The following is a 17,623-nucleotide window of genomic DNA, read 5'->3' as shown; positions in this document are numbered from 1 at the left end:
TACAATAATAAGAAAATCATTATTTTTCATCTCCGTGTTATAATAATTTTCTCCCTCCTGGAGAAATGAACCGATCGAGCGAAACTGCGCCCACTCTCTATAACACTGCACTGACTGCAGGCAGGTACACTTCTCTGGTAGCATTATTTTGATTGACATTGAAGGCTTGGACGCCAATGTGTTTGGCATCCATTTACAAAACATAGTAAAAAATGATTAGCCCATAAGATTCAAGCTTAATTCAATGGGGTTGGTCTTAACGGCCCGCCAGCCAGGTGACCTGAGGATTCCAGGTGAGACTGGCTTCAGAAGTTCAAGACCAATCAAATCACATTAAACGTCTTCGTCTTTTAGCTAGTAGCTAGTCAGTTGAACAATCAACAACAACAAAATGGAAGGTGACGGAGATCTTGAGTAGGGCTGGGCAATTAATCGGAAAAAAATCGCGATCTCGATTCATAGACCTATGCAATCTCATTTCTAAGTTATGATGATTTTTTCTTTATATAAATTTTTTTTTAATACATTTTTTTTTATAATTTTTTTTTTACTTTTTACTTTACTTTTTAAATGATTATATTGAAAAAATAAGAATCGTGAGAGAATCGTGATCTCAATTCTTAGAGAGAAAAATCGTGATTCACATTTTAGCAAGAATCGCCCAGCCCTAATCTTGAGTATCTCATAGTAAATGATTTCACAAAATAAAAATTTGAACAACAATTACAAATGAAAGCAAATGGAAGGCCAACACCACAACTGTGCATTGGGTGGACATAGGACAACGTTCTTTTAATGTCGACAATTACAAGAGGACGCTCAGGACTAGTGTTGTCAAAAATATCGAAGTATCGATACATATCGATACTGAATATTTAAAAAGGCTTCGATACTCATTTCCCGAAGTACCGATACTTTCTGCAGTATCGGTACCACCAGCTGGCGAGTGTTCTACCGCAAGTTGTTGACGCGCTGTTCAGAGCGCTCAGCGTGCTTGCCCCCCGGCTCCTCCGAGTCCAGCCCTCCCCCTCACAGAGTCACAGAGAGCCGTCTTCTTCAGTTAGTAAACAAACATTTTAGCTGAAGATGGTAAATGCAGAGCCTCCGCAACTTGTGCTTGTGGATAAAGAAAGCAGCAGAAGTGCTGTTTGGAGGTACTTCGGGTTTCAAGTAAACAACGAAGGACAAGCTACAAATGCCCCAATGCTATTTGCAAGCGGTTATAGAAGTGCCAGCGCCGATCTCCATAAAGAAATGAAAGAGGTTCGTGACAGCTGCTCTTTCAACGTCACTGTGACTGAAGCATTAAACCATTAACTCTAGTTTAATACATGATACGTTGTCTACTGATGGCGCATAATATCAACAGCTGCTTCGTTGTAACGTTACAGCTACCAGCTAAAGTTAGCTCCCTTAGCTTAGCTGGCCACAGTTATAAATACTGCATTGGAAACGGAGTAACGTTAACGTGTAAACGTTATGTCGAGGTCATACAATACTACAGTCGACATAAGGTTAACGTTACCCCGTTTCCACCAAGTGTTTAAATAGCAGCAATCTTGTTGAAAATGTAACATTACTAAAATGCTCCGAGCATAGCCTCTCTGTCTCTCTCTGTCTCTCTCCATCTACTGCTACCTCTCTCTCGCTCTCTCTCTCTCTACCGCTACCTCTCTCTCGCTCTCTCTCTCTCTCTCTCTCTCTATCTAGCGCTACCTCTCTCTCTCTCTCTCGCTCTCTCTCTCTCTCTCTCTCTCTCTCTCTCTCTCTCTCTCTCTCTATCTACCGCTACCTCTCTCTCTCTCTCTCTCTATCTACCGATACCTCTCTCTCTCTCTCGCTTGCTCTCGTTATCTTTAAATAAAAACTGTTACTAACTGTTCAGTTTGTGAGGTACATGCAACACAGATTACAGTGTTTACATCTGTCTGCTTGAGAAAATACCATGTTCTGCATTTGCAATAAAAATGATTGAAGTGAGATGAACAGTTATTTTTAAATGTGTGATCTAAAGATAAACAAAGGGTTTTAAAAGTGTTATATTTATCTTCTCTTATAGTACCAGACTCGAAGCTGAGGAGAATCAACCAGCAACAAAAGCTAAATTTGTTTAAAAAAAAAAAAAAAAAATATATATATATATATATATATATATATATATATATTTTTTTTTTTGGTATCGAAATGGTATCGAAGTATCGATACTTTTCAAGGTATCGTATCGAAGTCGAAATTCCAGTATCGTGACAACACTACTCAGGACGGAATGGCTATCTGGTTCGGTTAAGCAAGGACAATTATTTAGCTGGAGATGTCTTTTGTAACAGGCATGGCAAGACAAAGAACCACATCACTGCGATCCTCAAACTGACACTTTTTGGTAAAGTAAGAATCAACGAGGCTCTCGACCAACAAGCCTCAACACATTTGACCAAAATGTGCTGCATGAACTAAAGGCCCATTTCATTGTGTGTTTCATGACTGAGTTATTGACTGTTTTGCCAACATGAAAGAGAGAAGGATGTCATTCCTCTACAAATAGGATGGGGTGAGTGATTCTTTTTTCAATTTAAAACACACACACACACACACACACCTGTTGTTGAGTCATCTTCGCTGTAAGATGATAATATTGTGTTGTGTTGCCATCGTCGCCGCGAGATGATCATTGTGTTGTGTTCTTATCTTCGCTGTAAGCTAATAATATTGTGTTGTGTTGCCATGTTTGCCGCAAGATGATGATAACGTTTGGCTATATAATTGTGTACTTTAGCTCTGTTTATTTTATGTTTTCTTCCATCTTCGCTGAAACTGATGGTTATAGTGGGACGGTGTGGGATAGGATATTTATCTAGTCTTAACTGGGGGGCATATTCTGCAGATTCATTAAGGCTTGTGATTTGTAACTGTAAAAGTTTAATGAATCCAAAGATAGACGATGGTTGAATTTATTCCGCCACTTTAACACTTTCTTTGAGCTCTGTTGGTGAAACGGTGCCGCCATCGGCCTTATAGCATAACGGTCCCATATTGCAACGGGTTGTAGATCTAATAACGCATAATCAAAACATAGTTTGTAAAATCTGCATTAATGACAGATTAGATATGGTAACTTTTTAATGAATGTTTCCTTTTTTCCTTTTTCTTTTAAGAAAACCCACTGTCTAGATCGATTGGCACAATAATTCACCCTGAGGTTGAATAATGATAAGTAATTGGATTTGTGTAATACCTTTCATTCCCTGTACACATGACCTTTGACCCCACATCGCAGAACTACCCCCGGCTCTCATCCTATTCCCTGTACACATGACCTTTGACCCCACATTGTAGAACTACCCCCGGCTCTGATCCTATTCCCTGTACACATGACCTTTGACCCCACATCGCAGAACTACCCCCGGCTCTGATCCTATTCCCTGTAGACATTACCTTGGAGGGCAGTGGGCGGTCCCCCTCGGTCTCGATGATCATGCCGCGCTGCTTGCCGGCCCGGTAGCGCTTGTAGACGTACTTGTAGAAGAGCAGACGCCGGTCGGCCACCCAGGCGAACAGCACGCAGATGGGGAAGAAGAAGAGGGTGAGCAGCGCCTCCCAGAGGTGCACCACGCCCGGCGAGATCACCGCCAGGATCAGGTACAGCCAGATGTAGGCGAAGATGCTCCAGGTGGCCGTGACGAAGAAGACGCGCAGGTGCTTGACCTTCCGGGTCTCGCCGTCGGGCACCACGTACACGCAGAGCCCGATGATGACGAACATGTTGAACGCCGCCGAGCCCACGATGGTGGACGGGCCCAGGGTGCCGGCCTGGAACTCGTGGCCCACCACCTCGATGACGGAGAGGAGGATCTCCGGCGCCGACGAGCCCAGGGCCATGAGGGTGAGGTTGGACACGGTCTCGTTCCAGATGCGCACGGTGGTCGTGGTGGTCTCCCCGTTGGGCTTCTTGATGGTGATCTCCTTCTCCTGCGAGGTGATGACCTCGATGGACGCCATGAAGCGGTCGGCGATGATGGACACGCCGAGGAACATGTAGGCCAGCGCCACGAAGTACACCGTGGCCCGGGCCACCTTGTCGCCGAACGAGGGGTTCTGGGGCTCCCATATGGGCAGGATGACTCCCTTGGAGCACGGCTCCGCCTCGCTGCAGGTCATGTTGGAGGTGGAGACGGCCGACACCGAGCCGTCGGCGCTGGGCTCCGGGGGCGTGGCGCCGGCCGCCGACGGGTGGAACCTGAGGAGCAACACGGCGGCGAGGACCGCTAGCCGCAGGCCGGCGGTGGCGAAGGAGGACGAGGAGCGGTTACAGTGGCCCATGGCGGCGTCGTGGTGACCGGGGGTTACAGGATGCCAATTATTCACCGGGGATCCACAACCTGAGGAGAGGGGAGAAAAGGAGAGTTAAAAGAGTTAAAAGGGAGCTAGCGAATTCAGTTGTTCACCACTCGAAGGTTTTCCCTGTATCATGGCGATAGATGGGTGACACATTGACGTTAATTGAGACGGGTAATATTGCTTTCAGCGGGCATACGTGTCGTGGGCATCTGCTAATGGGCCCAAATCAATATGGGTGATTAGTGGGCTATTAGTACAACAGTCTAATGGGTATTAAAAACGTGTTGGTTATAAAAAGAGGCCTTGCACAGAATGTCTGTGCAGTTGTCTTTCTTCCAACATGGCTGCCTGTAACCATTGGTAACCACATTCAAAAGAAAATGCCTCATTTCTGTGCAGCGGTAGAGTCGGTAGAACCCTGGGAAAGCATGACATTACTGTCCTACCGTGACTTTATAAGATCCTCGATATTGGCTTTTTTACCAATACCGATATACAGATATTGTCCAACTCTTAATTTCCGATACCGATATCAACCGATACCGATATATACAGCCCCCCCCCCCCCAAAAAACTGAATAATTTCAGGTAATTAACATTACATATCTCTTGTCATGTAATTAACACAACATTATGCATACTTTGACAATAAATAAAATAATAATTTGTTCTTACTTGCTTGCCTGGGTAAATAAAGGTTAAATAAATGTTAAAGAAAAATGTAATTAAAAATAAATAGATACATTTCAAAACCGATACCGATATTTTCCGATATCACATTTCTATGCCAATATCGGTAGTAATACAATAACTTAATGGTAAAATAGTTGGTATATTTCACATATATCAAAACATAGTGCACAGCAACTGATGTCTCTTCCAACAGGGAGTAAAAGGGGGCATTGTAAACATTGTGTGAGAGGTCTCTGTGGCTGACAGGATAGCTTATTTGTACACTGCCTGAAAGAATCCTTCAGCTCAGCACTCAAACTGAGTAAATGCAGTCTCTCCCTGGGAGGGACTCTGGATCAATCTTGTATTCCTAGCTGTATTTATTACACCCAGTACGCAAAGTGGGCTATTGTAATCACCCCACTGTGTGTGTGTGTGTGTGTGTGTGTGTGTGTGTGTGTGTGTGTGTGTGTGTGTGTGTGTGTGTGTGTGTGTGTGTGTGTGTGTGTGTGTGTGTGTGTGTGTGTGTGTGTGTGTGTGTGTGTGTGTGTGTGTGTGTGTGCGCGTGTGTGCGTGTGTGCGTGTGTGTGCGCGTGTCCATAATTGTGATAAATCGTGATTATCTGATTGCGCTCAAACTAGGTGCATTGAGAGACATTGACAGAGAGGTTGACAGAGAGGTTGACAGAGAGGTTGACAGAGAGGTTGACAGAGAGGTTGACAGAGAGGTAGACAGAGAGGTTGACAGAGAGGTTGACAGAGTCTAGGACAGAGAGGTAGACAGAGAGGTAGACAGAGAGGTTGGCAGAGAGGTTGACAGAGAGGTAGACAGAGAGGTTGACAGAGAGGTAGACAGAGAGGTAGACAGAGAGGTTGACAGAGAGGTTGACAGAGAGGTTGACAGAGAGGTAGACAGAGAGGTAGACAGAGAGGTAGACAGAGAGGTAGACAGAGAGGTTGACAGAGAGGTTGACAGAGAGGTAGACAGAGAGGTTGACAGAGAGGTTGACAGAGAGGTTGACAGAGAGGTTGACAGAGAGGTTGACAGAGAGGTTGACAGAGAGGTAGACAGAGAGGTAGACAGAGAGGTAGACAGAGAGGTAGACAGAGAGGTTGACAGAGAGGTTGACAGAGAAGAGAGACAGAGAGGTAGACAGAGAGGTTGACAGAGAGGTTGACAGAGAAGAGAGACAGAGAGGTAGACAGAGAGGTTGACAGAGAGGTTGACAGAGAGGTTGACAGAGAGGTTGACAGAGAGGTTGACAGAGAGGTTGACAGAGAGGTTGACAGAGAGGTTGACAGAGAAGAGAGACAGAGAGGTAGACAGAGAGGTTGACAGAGAGGTTGACAGAGAGGTAGACAGAGAGGTAGACAGAGAGGTAGACAGAGAGGTAGACAGAGAGGTTGACAGAGAGGTTGACAGAGAGGTTGACAGAGAGGTTGACAGAGAGGTTGACAGAGAGGTAGACAGAGAGGTTGACAGAGAGGTTGACAGAGAGGTTGACAGAGAGGTTGACAGAGAGGTTGACAGAGAGGTTGACAGAGAGGTTGACAGAGACATTGACAGAGAGGTTGACAGAGAGGTTGACAGAGAGGTTGACAGAGAGGTAGACAGAGAGGTTGACAGAGAGGTTGACAGAGAGGTTGGCAGAGAGGTAGACAGAGACATTGACAGAGAGGTTGACAGAGAGGTTGACAGAGACATTGACAGAGAGGTTGACAGAGAGGTTGACAGAGAGGTTGACAGAGAGGTAGACAGAGAGGTAGACAGAGAGGTTGACAGAGAGGTTGACAGAGAGGTAGACAGAGAGGTAGACAGAGAGGTAGACAGAGAGGTTGACAGAGAGGTTGACAGAGAGGTTGACAGAGAGGTTGACAGAGTCTAGGACAGGCTGCACTACTCACTTATTTTCAAACTGGCCCAAGATCAATGTAAACGTTTTAGCCGTTCAAGTAATATAGTGTTGAGGACCAAGATAGCGACAAATCAGAGGCACGCTGTAGATAAGGATGCAAGTGAGGTTGACATATAAAACGGATAGTTCCGGTCCTTGATTATGATTGGCTGACACAGCATTCGATGCCATTGTAAAATACTCCAGACACACCTGTGACAACAACTGTCTGATCACCGTTCTAAATTAATGCGCTGACTATACTACATTGTGTGACTCGCTATATAATATACTGCCATAGTATCAGAAAGCTAATGTTATGCTAGCAGCCATTATGGTCGCTAGCATTGCGTAAGGTTTGCAAACAGTAAATCTAAGCGTAGGTAAATCAAATCAAATCAAATCAAATGTATTTGTAAGGCCCGACAACACACGCTAATGTCCCCATGGGCCGGACACGTCTTCTTTAAACAAGTCAAGAAGAAACATCACAATAAATCAAGAACAAAACAAAAACACCATAAAGTAAAAAAAGAAAATTACAAATAAAATAAATGCAACACTCCCAGACATACCCCACGCGAAGGTAAGGAAAACTCACTAAAACCTAGCAATAGGAAAAAATGCACCACAGGCAATGTGGAGGAGAGAAAGCTTAGAAGGGCCGTTCAAGGGGGGATCTCCCTTCTTAGATGTCGGTGATAGTAGTGTTGCAATAAAACAGGCAAAACAGCTATCCAGTGTGGAATTTCCCTTCAAGGCCTTTTGTAAACACCTGCCCCTCACCCCTGTATCCACTTTGTACTCTCCCCTCACCTGGTCGTCCCGTCCCCTTTTCCCAGCAATGGCTTAAGAAGCGAACTCCCAGGACGTCAGGGGTGCTTGGCCCTGTCTCCTGGCCAGATGAAGTCCTCTACCACTGAACTCCTAACCTAAATTGTATTTGATTAGCCATGTTTTAACAATACATTTGTATCAACCCTGAAGATTGGACCACAAGCATAATTAACATATCCGGTTCAACCACAGCAGCCATCTACCCCCCCCCCCCCTCCCCCACACAGTACACACAAAACAAAAAAGATGAATTGCTATTTTGTCCTTGCAATTAATTTATGCAATATGCAAGAAAAAGCCTTGCATACATGTAGTAGCCTAGTCTACCCATATACTCTGTATAATAGCATGTACAACAGTGCTGTACATGCACATTATATATTATTTATATGTACCGCATATATATATACATTCTCGAAGTCAACTTCCTGTCTGTTGTTGCTACGCAACTGCAGCGTGGGGGGAAACTGCCCCGCCTGGTACATTGTGTACCTTCATTTAGTGGAAAAACGGATCGTTAAAGCGGCAAATTAAAGACAATCAAGCGGAATTTTCTTCAGTCCTTCACAATGCCACAATGCTGTGTTACGCGTTGTACTAATGACAAAAACAGAAATCCAAATCGCAAGTTTTATACCATCACAGAGGAAAAAGTTACTGGCAGCTAACGTTAGCTACGTTAACCTAGACAAATAGCTACATGCTGAGCTAACGTTAATTCTATCATATCGAACCGATAGGAGCTTATCTTATCTAATCTTACGTGGATGTTTGATCGGGTAGTGGCACACGTGGTACCACCACGTAAGATTAGATAAGATAAGCTCCTATAGGTTCGATATGATGTAATTAACGTTAGCTTAGAATGTAGCTACCACGACCACAACACCAGTCAATCAGGGGGAGCTTCTTTGACTCATATCTCGCCTTAGAATCACCAGAAAGGCTTTCGAAATAGTGAAATGCCATGTTGGCCTCAATATTTTCAAAAAAAAAAAATATATATCCACCTGTACATACCTGCACATAATCCTTTTACATATCTGTAGATACTATTAGGCTTGGGCGGTATGACGGTATTACGGTATACCAGGGTATTTAGAAATCCCGACGGTATTGAAAATCAATACCGTCAAAATCACAGATGCGTTTCAGTTTCTATTACACGGCATTGGTTGTAGTGCACACACAGCACGCGCCAGCAGAGGGCGAGACCAGTCCTCACTAGTGGAGCGAGCACACGCAGAGCTGGTTGTCTACACACAGGAGGACGCAAACGATAGGGGAAAACCCGCTTCAGTGGTGGAAATTAAATGAGACACGCTTACCGTTGCTGGTGCTGCGGGCTAACTGGCTATTCTGAGAGCTAACTATTGTGTATGTGGATCATAACGGTGTTCACGCTTTATGGTAATGTTGCGACAGTGCTGTGAAAATACCGTAAAGCATTGTAGTAACGAGAGTTGATGTGTGTGTTGTTGTGCACTGGTGGAGCAAGCAAATAAACGGTAAATGGTTACGTCGCAGTCCGGTGCGTTTTTGAATACACAATACTAACGTTACTAGTACTAGGGTGCTGCAGGCTAACTGGCTACCGTTCTGAGAGCTAACGATAGTAGCACTAGGATGCTGCAGGCTTCTGGCTACCTTCTGAGAGCTAACAATAGTAGCACTAGGATGCTGCGGGCTTCTGGCTACCTTCTGAGAGCTAACGATAGTAGCACTAGGATGCTGCAGGCTTCTGGCTACCTTCTGAGAGCTAACGATAGTAGCACTAGGATGCTGCGGGCTAACTGGCCATCGTTCCGTGATTTTTTTTACTTGGTAACACGGGTTGCCCCCCCCCCCCCCCCCCCCCCCCCCGCTGATGAAAATTAAAGTCATACCATCATATACCGTATACCGGGGTATTATGTCAGCAAGGTATGACGGTATGAAAAAATTATACCGCCCAAGCCTAGATACTATATATATATATATATATATTAGAGCTGGGCCGTTAACGGCGTTAACGTGCTGCGTTAACGCTATACTAGTATCGCGCGATAATATAATTAACGCATTAATCTAAAAAAAAAAAAAAAAAATGTTTTTACCTTTATTTACCAGGGTAGGTTCTCTGAGCACAGATGCTCTTTTTCAGGAACGCCCTGCTTCACATTCACACAGTTCCATTCACACCTGGGAGCTGCCCAGTACAACCACAGTTGACACCATTGGCCACTTAGCAACTCCACTGGAGCAGTTGATTCAAGCCATGTCACATAGTTCAAGTTTGAAATGATTCTTTCTGTTTTGCTCCTGAGAGTGCTAGATACTGTACTGTAGGGGTGGACGGTATGGTCTAAAATTTATATCACGGTATAATTTGAAGCATAGACGGTAACGGTATATATCACGGTATCATCGTTTTTGATAAAAAAAAATTATTTTATATAATTTTTTATATTTTTTTATAAAATATATATATTATATAATTAGACTTGTACTTGTATTATCTGTGAGACATCGCCACCACGCAACAAGCTCCACTGTCTGTGTGTACTCTAGTAGCCTCCAGCTACGGCCAGGATTCTCTGGAGCTGCACCTGGACCCATACTCGAGTAGCCTCGAGCAGAGCTACGGCCAGGATTCTCCGGCGCTGCACCTGGACCCTATTGGCATAACGTTACTTAACTGTGCTCAGCAAGCCCTCAGCTCGAATACGCATCGAATCAGTGTTATAAGACATTGATATCAGGAGCTATCTGTAGCTACTGCTAGCCGGATATATAACGTTAATACAACGCCTCAGTGAATTATTTAGTTCAATGGGACATTTCGTTTTGAACAGTGAACTAGCTTGCGCTAACGTGAGCTAACAGGTAGCATACACGTCTCTCTACTAGACTTTGTGGAGCGTTTGTTGATGTCAGGAGCTATCGGTAGCTGGCCGACTAGATACCGTTCGGTTAGACAATGCCTCATCATGTATTAAACTAAAAGTGAATAGTTGACTGGGTCATTTTGTAACGGTAGCTAAGCTAACGTTAGCTCAGGGAGACGCCGCCGTCTTCCCGTGTCTATACGTTACTATATGAATTGAAAATGGGGGACCCTGATGGAAACAAGACAAACGTCTTTCTCAGGTCTGCATCCCCTTAACAATTGTATGTATTGAGCCGTACGAGCCGTACTGTATTGTACCCATTCTGCAATCTGTTAAATAAAGTTCTCATTCATTCATTCATTCCCGTCCCACTAGACTACTAGACCCGTGTTTACATGCGTGCGGTAGGGGCTGGCACGCCCACTGCGCGAAGCCTCCTAAATAACTTTTTCCAGTTCGCACATATCTATTATCTATGACTAATTCTATCTATTTTTAGGGGCAAATGCGAGTGAAATAGTCGCGCTGTGGTTACATGACGTCATTGCTATTTTAGAGCTGCTCTACCGGTTACACGGTATAGTCAAAATCCATACCGTAGAGCAAATTCATACCGTTTATACCGTATACCGTTTATACCGTCCACCCCTACTGTACTGTACTGGTAATATTATTTATTTGTGTTAACTTCTGAATAAAACAACTTATTAAACACAAGTACATCTTATTGAACATTATTTTGATATTTCATTACCAATTATCATAGCAAAACAGCTTTTTCAAACAGTCTGTAATGCATTTTGGAAACGGGAGATGGGCTCATGGTGTAATGGGCCACCTGGCCTGAGAAACATAAGGAGGAAAGAAAAAGTAAGGACTTACTTCTGGTCATTATTTGGGTAGAACACACATATTTTGAATGCCTTCGGCAGGTTCCTTTTTCTTTTTTTTTTAGCCATTTTAATCTAGATTAATCTAGATTAAATCCAGGATTGCAGATAGATTAATCTAGATTAAAAAAAATAATCTATGCCCACCTCTAATATATATATATATATATATATATATATATATATATATATATTAAGGCTGTCAAATATATCGCGTTAATATCGCGTTAACTCCCGATTCTATTAATGCCACTAATTTTTTTAACTCAAGATTAACTAAAAAAAAAAAAATTTTTTTTTTTTTTTTTTTAACTAGACTTCACTCAGGTGTATTATTGATGCTCTCATTGATACTATGTTTGTTTCTGAAGTGTGTGTGTGTGTGTGTGTGTGTGAGTGAGATATAGAGAGAGAGGGGGGTGAGAGAGATGAGGAAGGGGCAAAAGAGAAAGAGAGCTGGGAGAGTGTGTGTGTGAGGGAGAGAGGGGGGTGTGTGATTAATCAGCCCTTGTGTGTGTGAATGTAACAAGTTCCTAACGTTTTCTTTCCCCTATTATTTCATGCACACTTTATTCATTGTTTTAAATAATTATTTTCTTTTAAGTTATTTTGTGCATCACTCTGTTTTGAATTTGATGCAAATTTGCAATGCATGAGGGTCATCCTTTTGTGTTAAATGGCTGCATAAAGCAAGCATTTGTTGACTCGCATGTTGATAAGAGTATTAAAACTTGGAACTTGAAAAAGATCTGTTTAAGGTAAAAAAATGTTTTTTTTTAAAATGCGATTAATTTGCGATTAATCGCGAGTTAACTATGGACAATCATGCGATTAATCGAGTTAAATATTTTAATCGTTTGACAGCACTAATATATATATATATATATATATATATATATATATATATATATATATATATATATATATATATATATATATCTGTACATATCCCTTACCTACTCTTACTAGTTACGCTGCTGGCCAGTATGACTACGACCATACTGTCTTTATACCTGTATCACTGTACATTATTGGTATACGACTCTGTACATACATCTGATTAACACTACACTCAGTGGTACTAATTTATATATTTTATACACAGTTTAATCACCTGTACATTGGATATTACTATTATTGCACTCTGGTTGGATGCCAAACGTCTTTTCGTTGTAGCTACTGTGCTGGTGCTGTATGATGACAATACACCTGAATCTAATCTAATCTAATCTAGTCTCAATTGTGTCTATTAGACTCCCTCTGGTATAGTGTGTCTGGGGCGAGGTTTGCAACAATGTTGCTGACCAGGTAGGACGACGTGCTACATCTCGATTCACTGTGAGCGATTTGTAGTGCCAAATTTCCCTCAGGATGAATAAAGTATTTCTATTCTATTCTATCTCGCTACATTCAGCCGAATGCACTCTGGTATCAGTGTGCTTACATCAAACACCATGAATTGTTTTGCACTGCTGTGTTACGCAGGTATAGTTATTCTGCAATTACGCACACAGTATTATTATTTTGGGCGGATTGATTTTTTTTCCAAGATAGAGCTAGCAAAGCAGATTGCAGATTGTATGTGGAGAGGCAATTCATTCTTGGATTTGTTCATCCAGAGATCATGAACTGGCGACCCACATGCAACAAGATAATTCAAAACATTTGAGGAGGTCAGGCATTCCTATGAACACAATTGGCAGTGTTCACGGGTGGGAAGCCGGTGGGGGTATAAGTCCTGGTCATTGCAAACAGCGACTCCTACGGGTCAGTCGGGTGCCTGTTCAGCAGGGAGGGAATTAGCGTGAACCTCTGCACACGTTACGCTGTCCCAGTGAAACTCCTTGCTGTAAGGTGAAAAGAAGCGGCTGGCGACTCCACATGTATCGGAGGAGACATGTGATAGTCATCTACACCCTCCCCAGACCGACAGTGGGGCAATGCGCGCAATGACCAGGAAGGGAATTGTCATAATGATTAAATTGGGCGATGGAAGAAAAATAGAAAAAGACAACAAAATATTATAATAGAAGTTGCAAGCTTTGTGTAATGGAGATGCCTAAGATTGTATTTATTATAATATATAATTTAATAATATAATAATATTAAAAAAAGAAATGTATCAATAACTTTTACAGCGCTATTCGCTAACAATTTATTTGTTTATGTTCTGGCAACATATTTTGCCTAAATATGCCTCATTTTATAAATGTGTATTGATAACATAGTGCTGTAATACAATGTTCTAATAAATATCCATGATCAAGTTCAACAACGTGTGCTTTTTATTATGATATTTCTTAATTCCACGTTGAAATTACGCGATAATTGTGTGGGGTCACCAAAAAAAATCCTAAATAAAATGGGGTTGTGGTATAAAAAAGTTTGAGAACCTCTGGGCTAGAGGATCACACCAGATGGCTCTTTGGAAAGGCACCGAAGGAAGGTTGCTAACAGAAAACAGTGTGCAGATGCAGCAACCGTGGACCCCAGGGGTAGGCGGTAGGCGTTCTCAGGCCGCAGGGACTTCGGGGGAAGTTCCCCCTTCTTGCAGTGCAGGAACCGAGGACCGGTGTGGTTCCTGAGCCCCTCCCGGCACAAGGGAACCATGAGTCACACAGGCGCACAGTGATTGGTCAAGACGTCTCAGACACAGAGTGTGCTCAGCTGTGCTCTGCTGTGCGGGACCGGAGAGGCCGATGCCAAACATCTAAAGTCAACCTCTCATTGTTGTGAAAATGCCAATGAATTTAAAACATTTCCCCCGACAAATGTCTTGGGGAATCTCTTGTGCTGTCAGTCAGTCAACAGTCAACAGTCTCAACAGTCAACAGTCTCATACATTCCCACCCACCCGGTCCCTCAGGTCTGCCTCCTCCATCCATTTGGAATAACCTGCCTCAAAACCTCTGCTGCATAGATTCACTTTTAAAAATGATCTTAAATTGTTTTTAAATAGTTGTTAACACTGTAAAGTAATTTTTTGCTTTTGTTTTACACTGTAATGTAATTTTAGCTATCTTAATTGTTACAGTAGTTTCATTATGCATTGTGTGTAATTTTGTTTTTGCAATAATAATTGTTTTTGTATGTCTTTTTGTGTGTGGACCCCAGGAAGACTACTATGGCACCAGCTAATGGGGATCCCTAATGAAATGAAATGAAATCAATCAACCTGACCGTCCCCCCAGCCCGTCTGTCCACCATGGGGTCAAAAGCCTTCAGCCGCTCTGCCCCTCGCCTCTGGAACTCCCCCCCCCCCCCCCCCCGACATCAGGAACATTGACTCCATTATCACATTTAAAACCCACCTCAAAACCCACCTGTTTAGGTAGGCGTACCTATGTCTGATTTGATTGTAATTTGATATTTGATTGTAATTGTAAATGAACTGTTTTTAAATTGTTGTACGGCGACCTTGAAAGCCGCCTTATAAATACAATGTATTATTATTATTATACTTGTAGTTTGAGTATTTAAAGTTCTCTATTGGTCATTCTAGCACTCTGGGCCCTGTTTCTTGTACCTGGATAACTGAGTTAGCCGGATAACTTTAACTGGATAACTGAGTTAGCCGGACTTTCCGGTTCCATGTACGTGGATTTTCCAAATCACCATGACAACAGATCCAAAAGTTTGAGCCTGGTCGAAAGCAGAGTTCAAGTTCAAGTTAGCCGGATCACGCAGAGCCACGCCCCCGCAAAGAAGTGACAGCCCGTTTCCTGAAACTATTCCCACAGTCTACGATCTGCATTATACCATTCTGAATTACGTTTTTGTGCTCCATTCTTCCAGAGGGGGCTTTTGAAATGTAAAATAGACCCAAAATGCTGATACTAAATTCACTTTGTCCTAAATAATGCACGTTATATATACCGTGGCGACGGTGGCGCTCGCTCGTGCGATGTACACATTATGTGGTTATTTTAATTGTAACTGGGATTAAGATGTCTGATGAGATGCGCTGTTTGACGGATTTGAGAAATTGAATGAGCCGTTGACGTCACATTAATGAATGAGGATAAAGAGATAAACTTCATTCAAAACAAAGGATATTCTAAACACGGGTCTCTCGTTCATTAATGTATAAACAATGAATTTATCCCATCTGGCACAGTGGTGCAGCGGTAGTGCTCAAGCCTGCCAACCCAGCGACCGGGGTTCAAAACCCGGTGTTTCCAATATGATTTTTTTGAATATAATATTAATGATCATACGCCAAAGTAGCCTGGTTTTAAGTTAAAATATTATAAATCTACATGCATTGAGGATGTCATTCTTTATATAGCTCTCAACGTGCACCAAATTGAATTATTCCTATATTGCAAAAAGAAGGAGACGACTAGGGTCTCGAACCCCGGTCGTCTGTGTGAAAGTCAAAAGAACAACCCGTTAGACCACATTGGAGATAAGTTAAAGATTGACTATACATCAATCAATGGGTAAGAGAGCCGTATCGTAATTCTGTATAACAGTTAACTAATTATTTTCGCTAGCAAGATCTCATTTGATTATTCAATCCAGCAGGCAAGTTTAAAGAAATATAATCTGATTGATTGAGGTAATGAGGGACTTAAAATTAGCCTATAGATAACGCATTTAACTTGTCGGCGAGGCGATTGAGCCGTATTGCAATCTGTCAATAAAGTCTTAAATCAATTAATCAATCAATGCCGTTAGAGAATCAGGATCTCTGCCATCGATACGTGCTGGCTTTTCACCTAAAGCGGCCGCGCGCATTTAGCCTGAGTCGCAAGTCTGGCTTGAGTTAACGAGACTGAATCCACCTTCGTGGAACAGGAAAATCCCGGCTTCAAACATCGGGTTAACTGAAGCTGGATAATGACATCTTGATCGACTTAGTTGAACCACGTACAAGAAACAGGGCCCTGGTCTTGTTATCATCCAGGAGCTGCACACACACACTGCCTGAATAACAATGCTCAATGACAATGGCACTATGTAACAACCCATCATCTACACTCACTGCACACACATCCACATGTACACACTCACTTTAAACAAACACTCACTTTACTCACTTTAGACACTTTAACACACGTTTATATTAATCTATTATTAAGGAGATTTGCACTATACATTCATACCTCATTTGCACCTTACCCTAAGTGTTGTACCTCATTTAATTTCGGCATTGTACCTCACTGTTACTCATTTTACTATGTATTGTATATTGACTGAATATTCCTTTACTTACTTTTTACTTACTTCTTAATAACCTTTTTTTACCTACTTTCTTCTTACTGTATGTAGCACACTCACAGGGGCTCATATAGAACCAAGCATTTCATCATCGTTCATTTCACCATCCAGCCTGGACTGTTCTTTAAACTGCATGGTTGAAAATCTCAACAACACCCTATCATATACACTGGATGCTGTCGCTCCATTAAAGGCAAAAAAAAAAGTCAAGTGACTAAATCTCCCCATGGTTAAATAATAGCAGTGTTGGTCAGACAAAAAGAATCTGTAGAGCTGCTGAACAAAAATGGAGGAAAACCAAGCTCACGGTCCACTGCGATATATATAAGGAAGCCATGACTGCCTATAACAAAGAAATACGAGTGGCAAGAAAGGACTATTTTTCTAAGATTATCACAGAGAATGTTGGAAACTCTAGAATATTATTCTCAGCCATCGACCAGCTACTCAACACTGCCCCCACCCCTCCACAGTCATCTGCATCAAAATGTGAAGAACTAGCATTATTCTTCAATAACAAAATAACTTCAATTAGAGCCAGCATTAGTCCTGATACAAACATGGACACCATCAGCAAACCTTGCGAAAAAATAACCATAGGAAAATTTGCTTGCATTACATCAACTGAGCTTTACAAAACTGTCATGGAATGTAACTCCTCCACTTCCTGTATTGACCCTATACCCACAGCATTTTTAAGCGAATATTCGAGACTATTGCAAGTCATGTCCTAAATATTATAAATACATCGCTTCTGACAGGTATTTTCCCAGACGCATTCAAAACAGCCATCGTAAGACCCTTACTAAAGAAACCCAAACTAGACAGTAATGTACTAACCAACTATAGGCCAATATCCAACCTCCAATCAGCAAGATACTTGAAAAAAAGTTCTCAATAC

General features: G+C 42.3%; 1 protein-coding gene across 1 annotated transcript in view; it reads right to left on the bottom strand.

Moving 5' to 3' along the window:
* The window catches only part of LOC311234564 (sodium/calcium exchanger 1-like), a gene marked incomplete at its 3' end in the record, with an annotated part of 397,303 nt that overhangs the window by 343,276 nt on the left and 36,404 nt on the right, over nt 1–17,623 (bottom strand). Inside the window, exon 2 of the mRNA XM_084321813.1 lies at nt 3,433–4,376. Within this exon, the coding sequence (XP_084177939.1) occupies nt 3,433–4,317 (885 nt within the window). The 5' untranslated portion in view covers nt 4,318–4,376. The remainder of the gene's footprint in view (nt 1–3,432; nt 4,377–17,623) is intronic.

This window comes from Notolepis coatsorum, assembly GCF_963971535.1.
Source record: "Notolepis coatsorum genome assembly, chromosome: 9".
Classification (NCBI taxonomy): domain Eukaryota; kingdom Metazoa; phylum Chordata; class Actinopteri; order Aulopiformes; family Paralepididae; genus Notolepis; species Notolepis coatsorum.
The sequence above is the reverse complement of the archived record's forward strand: the minus strand, read 5'-3'. Positions and strand labels throughout refer to the sequence as shown.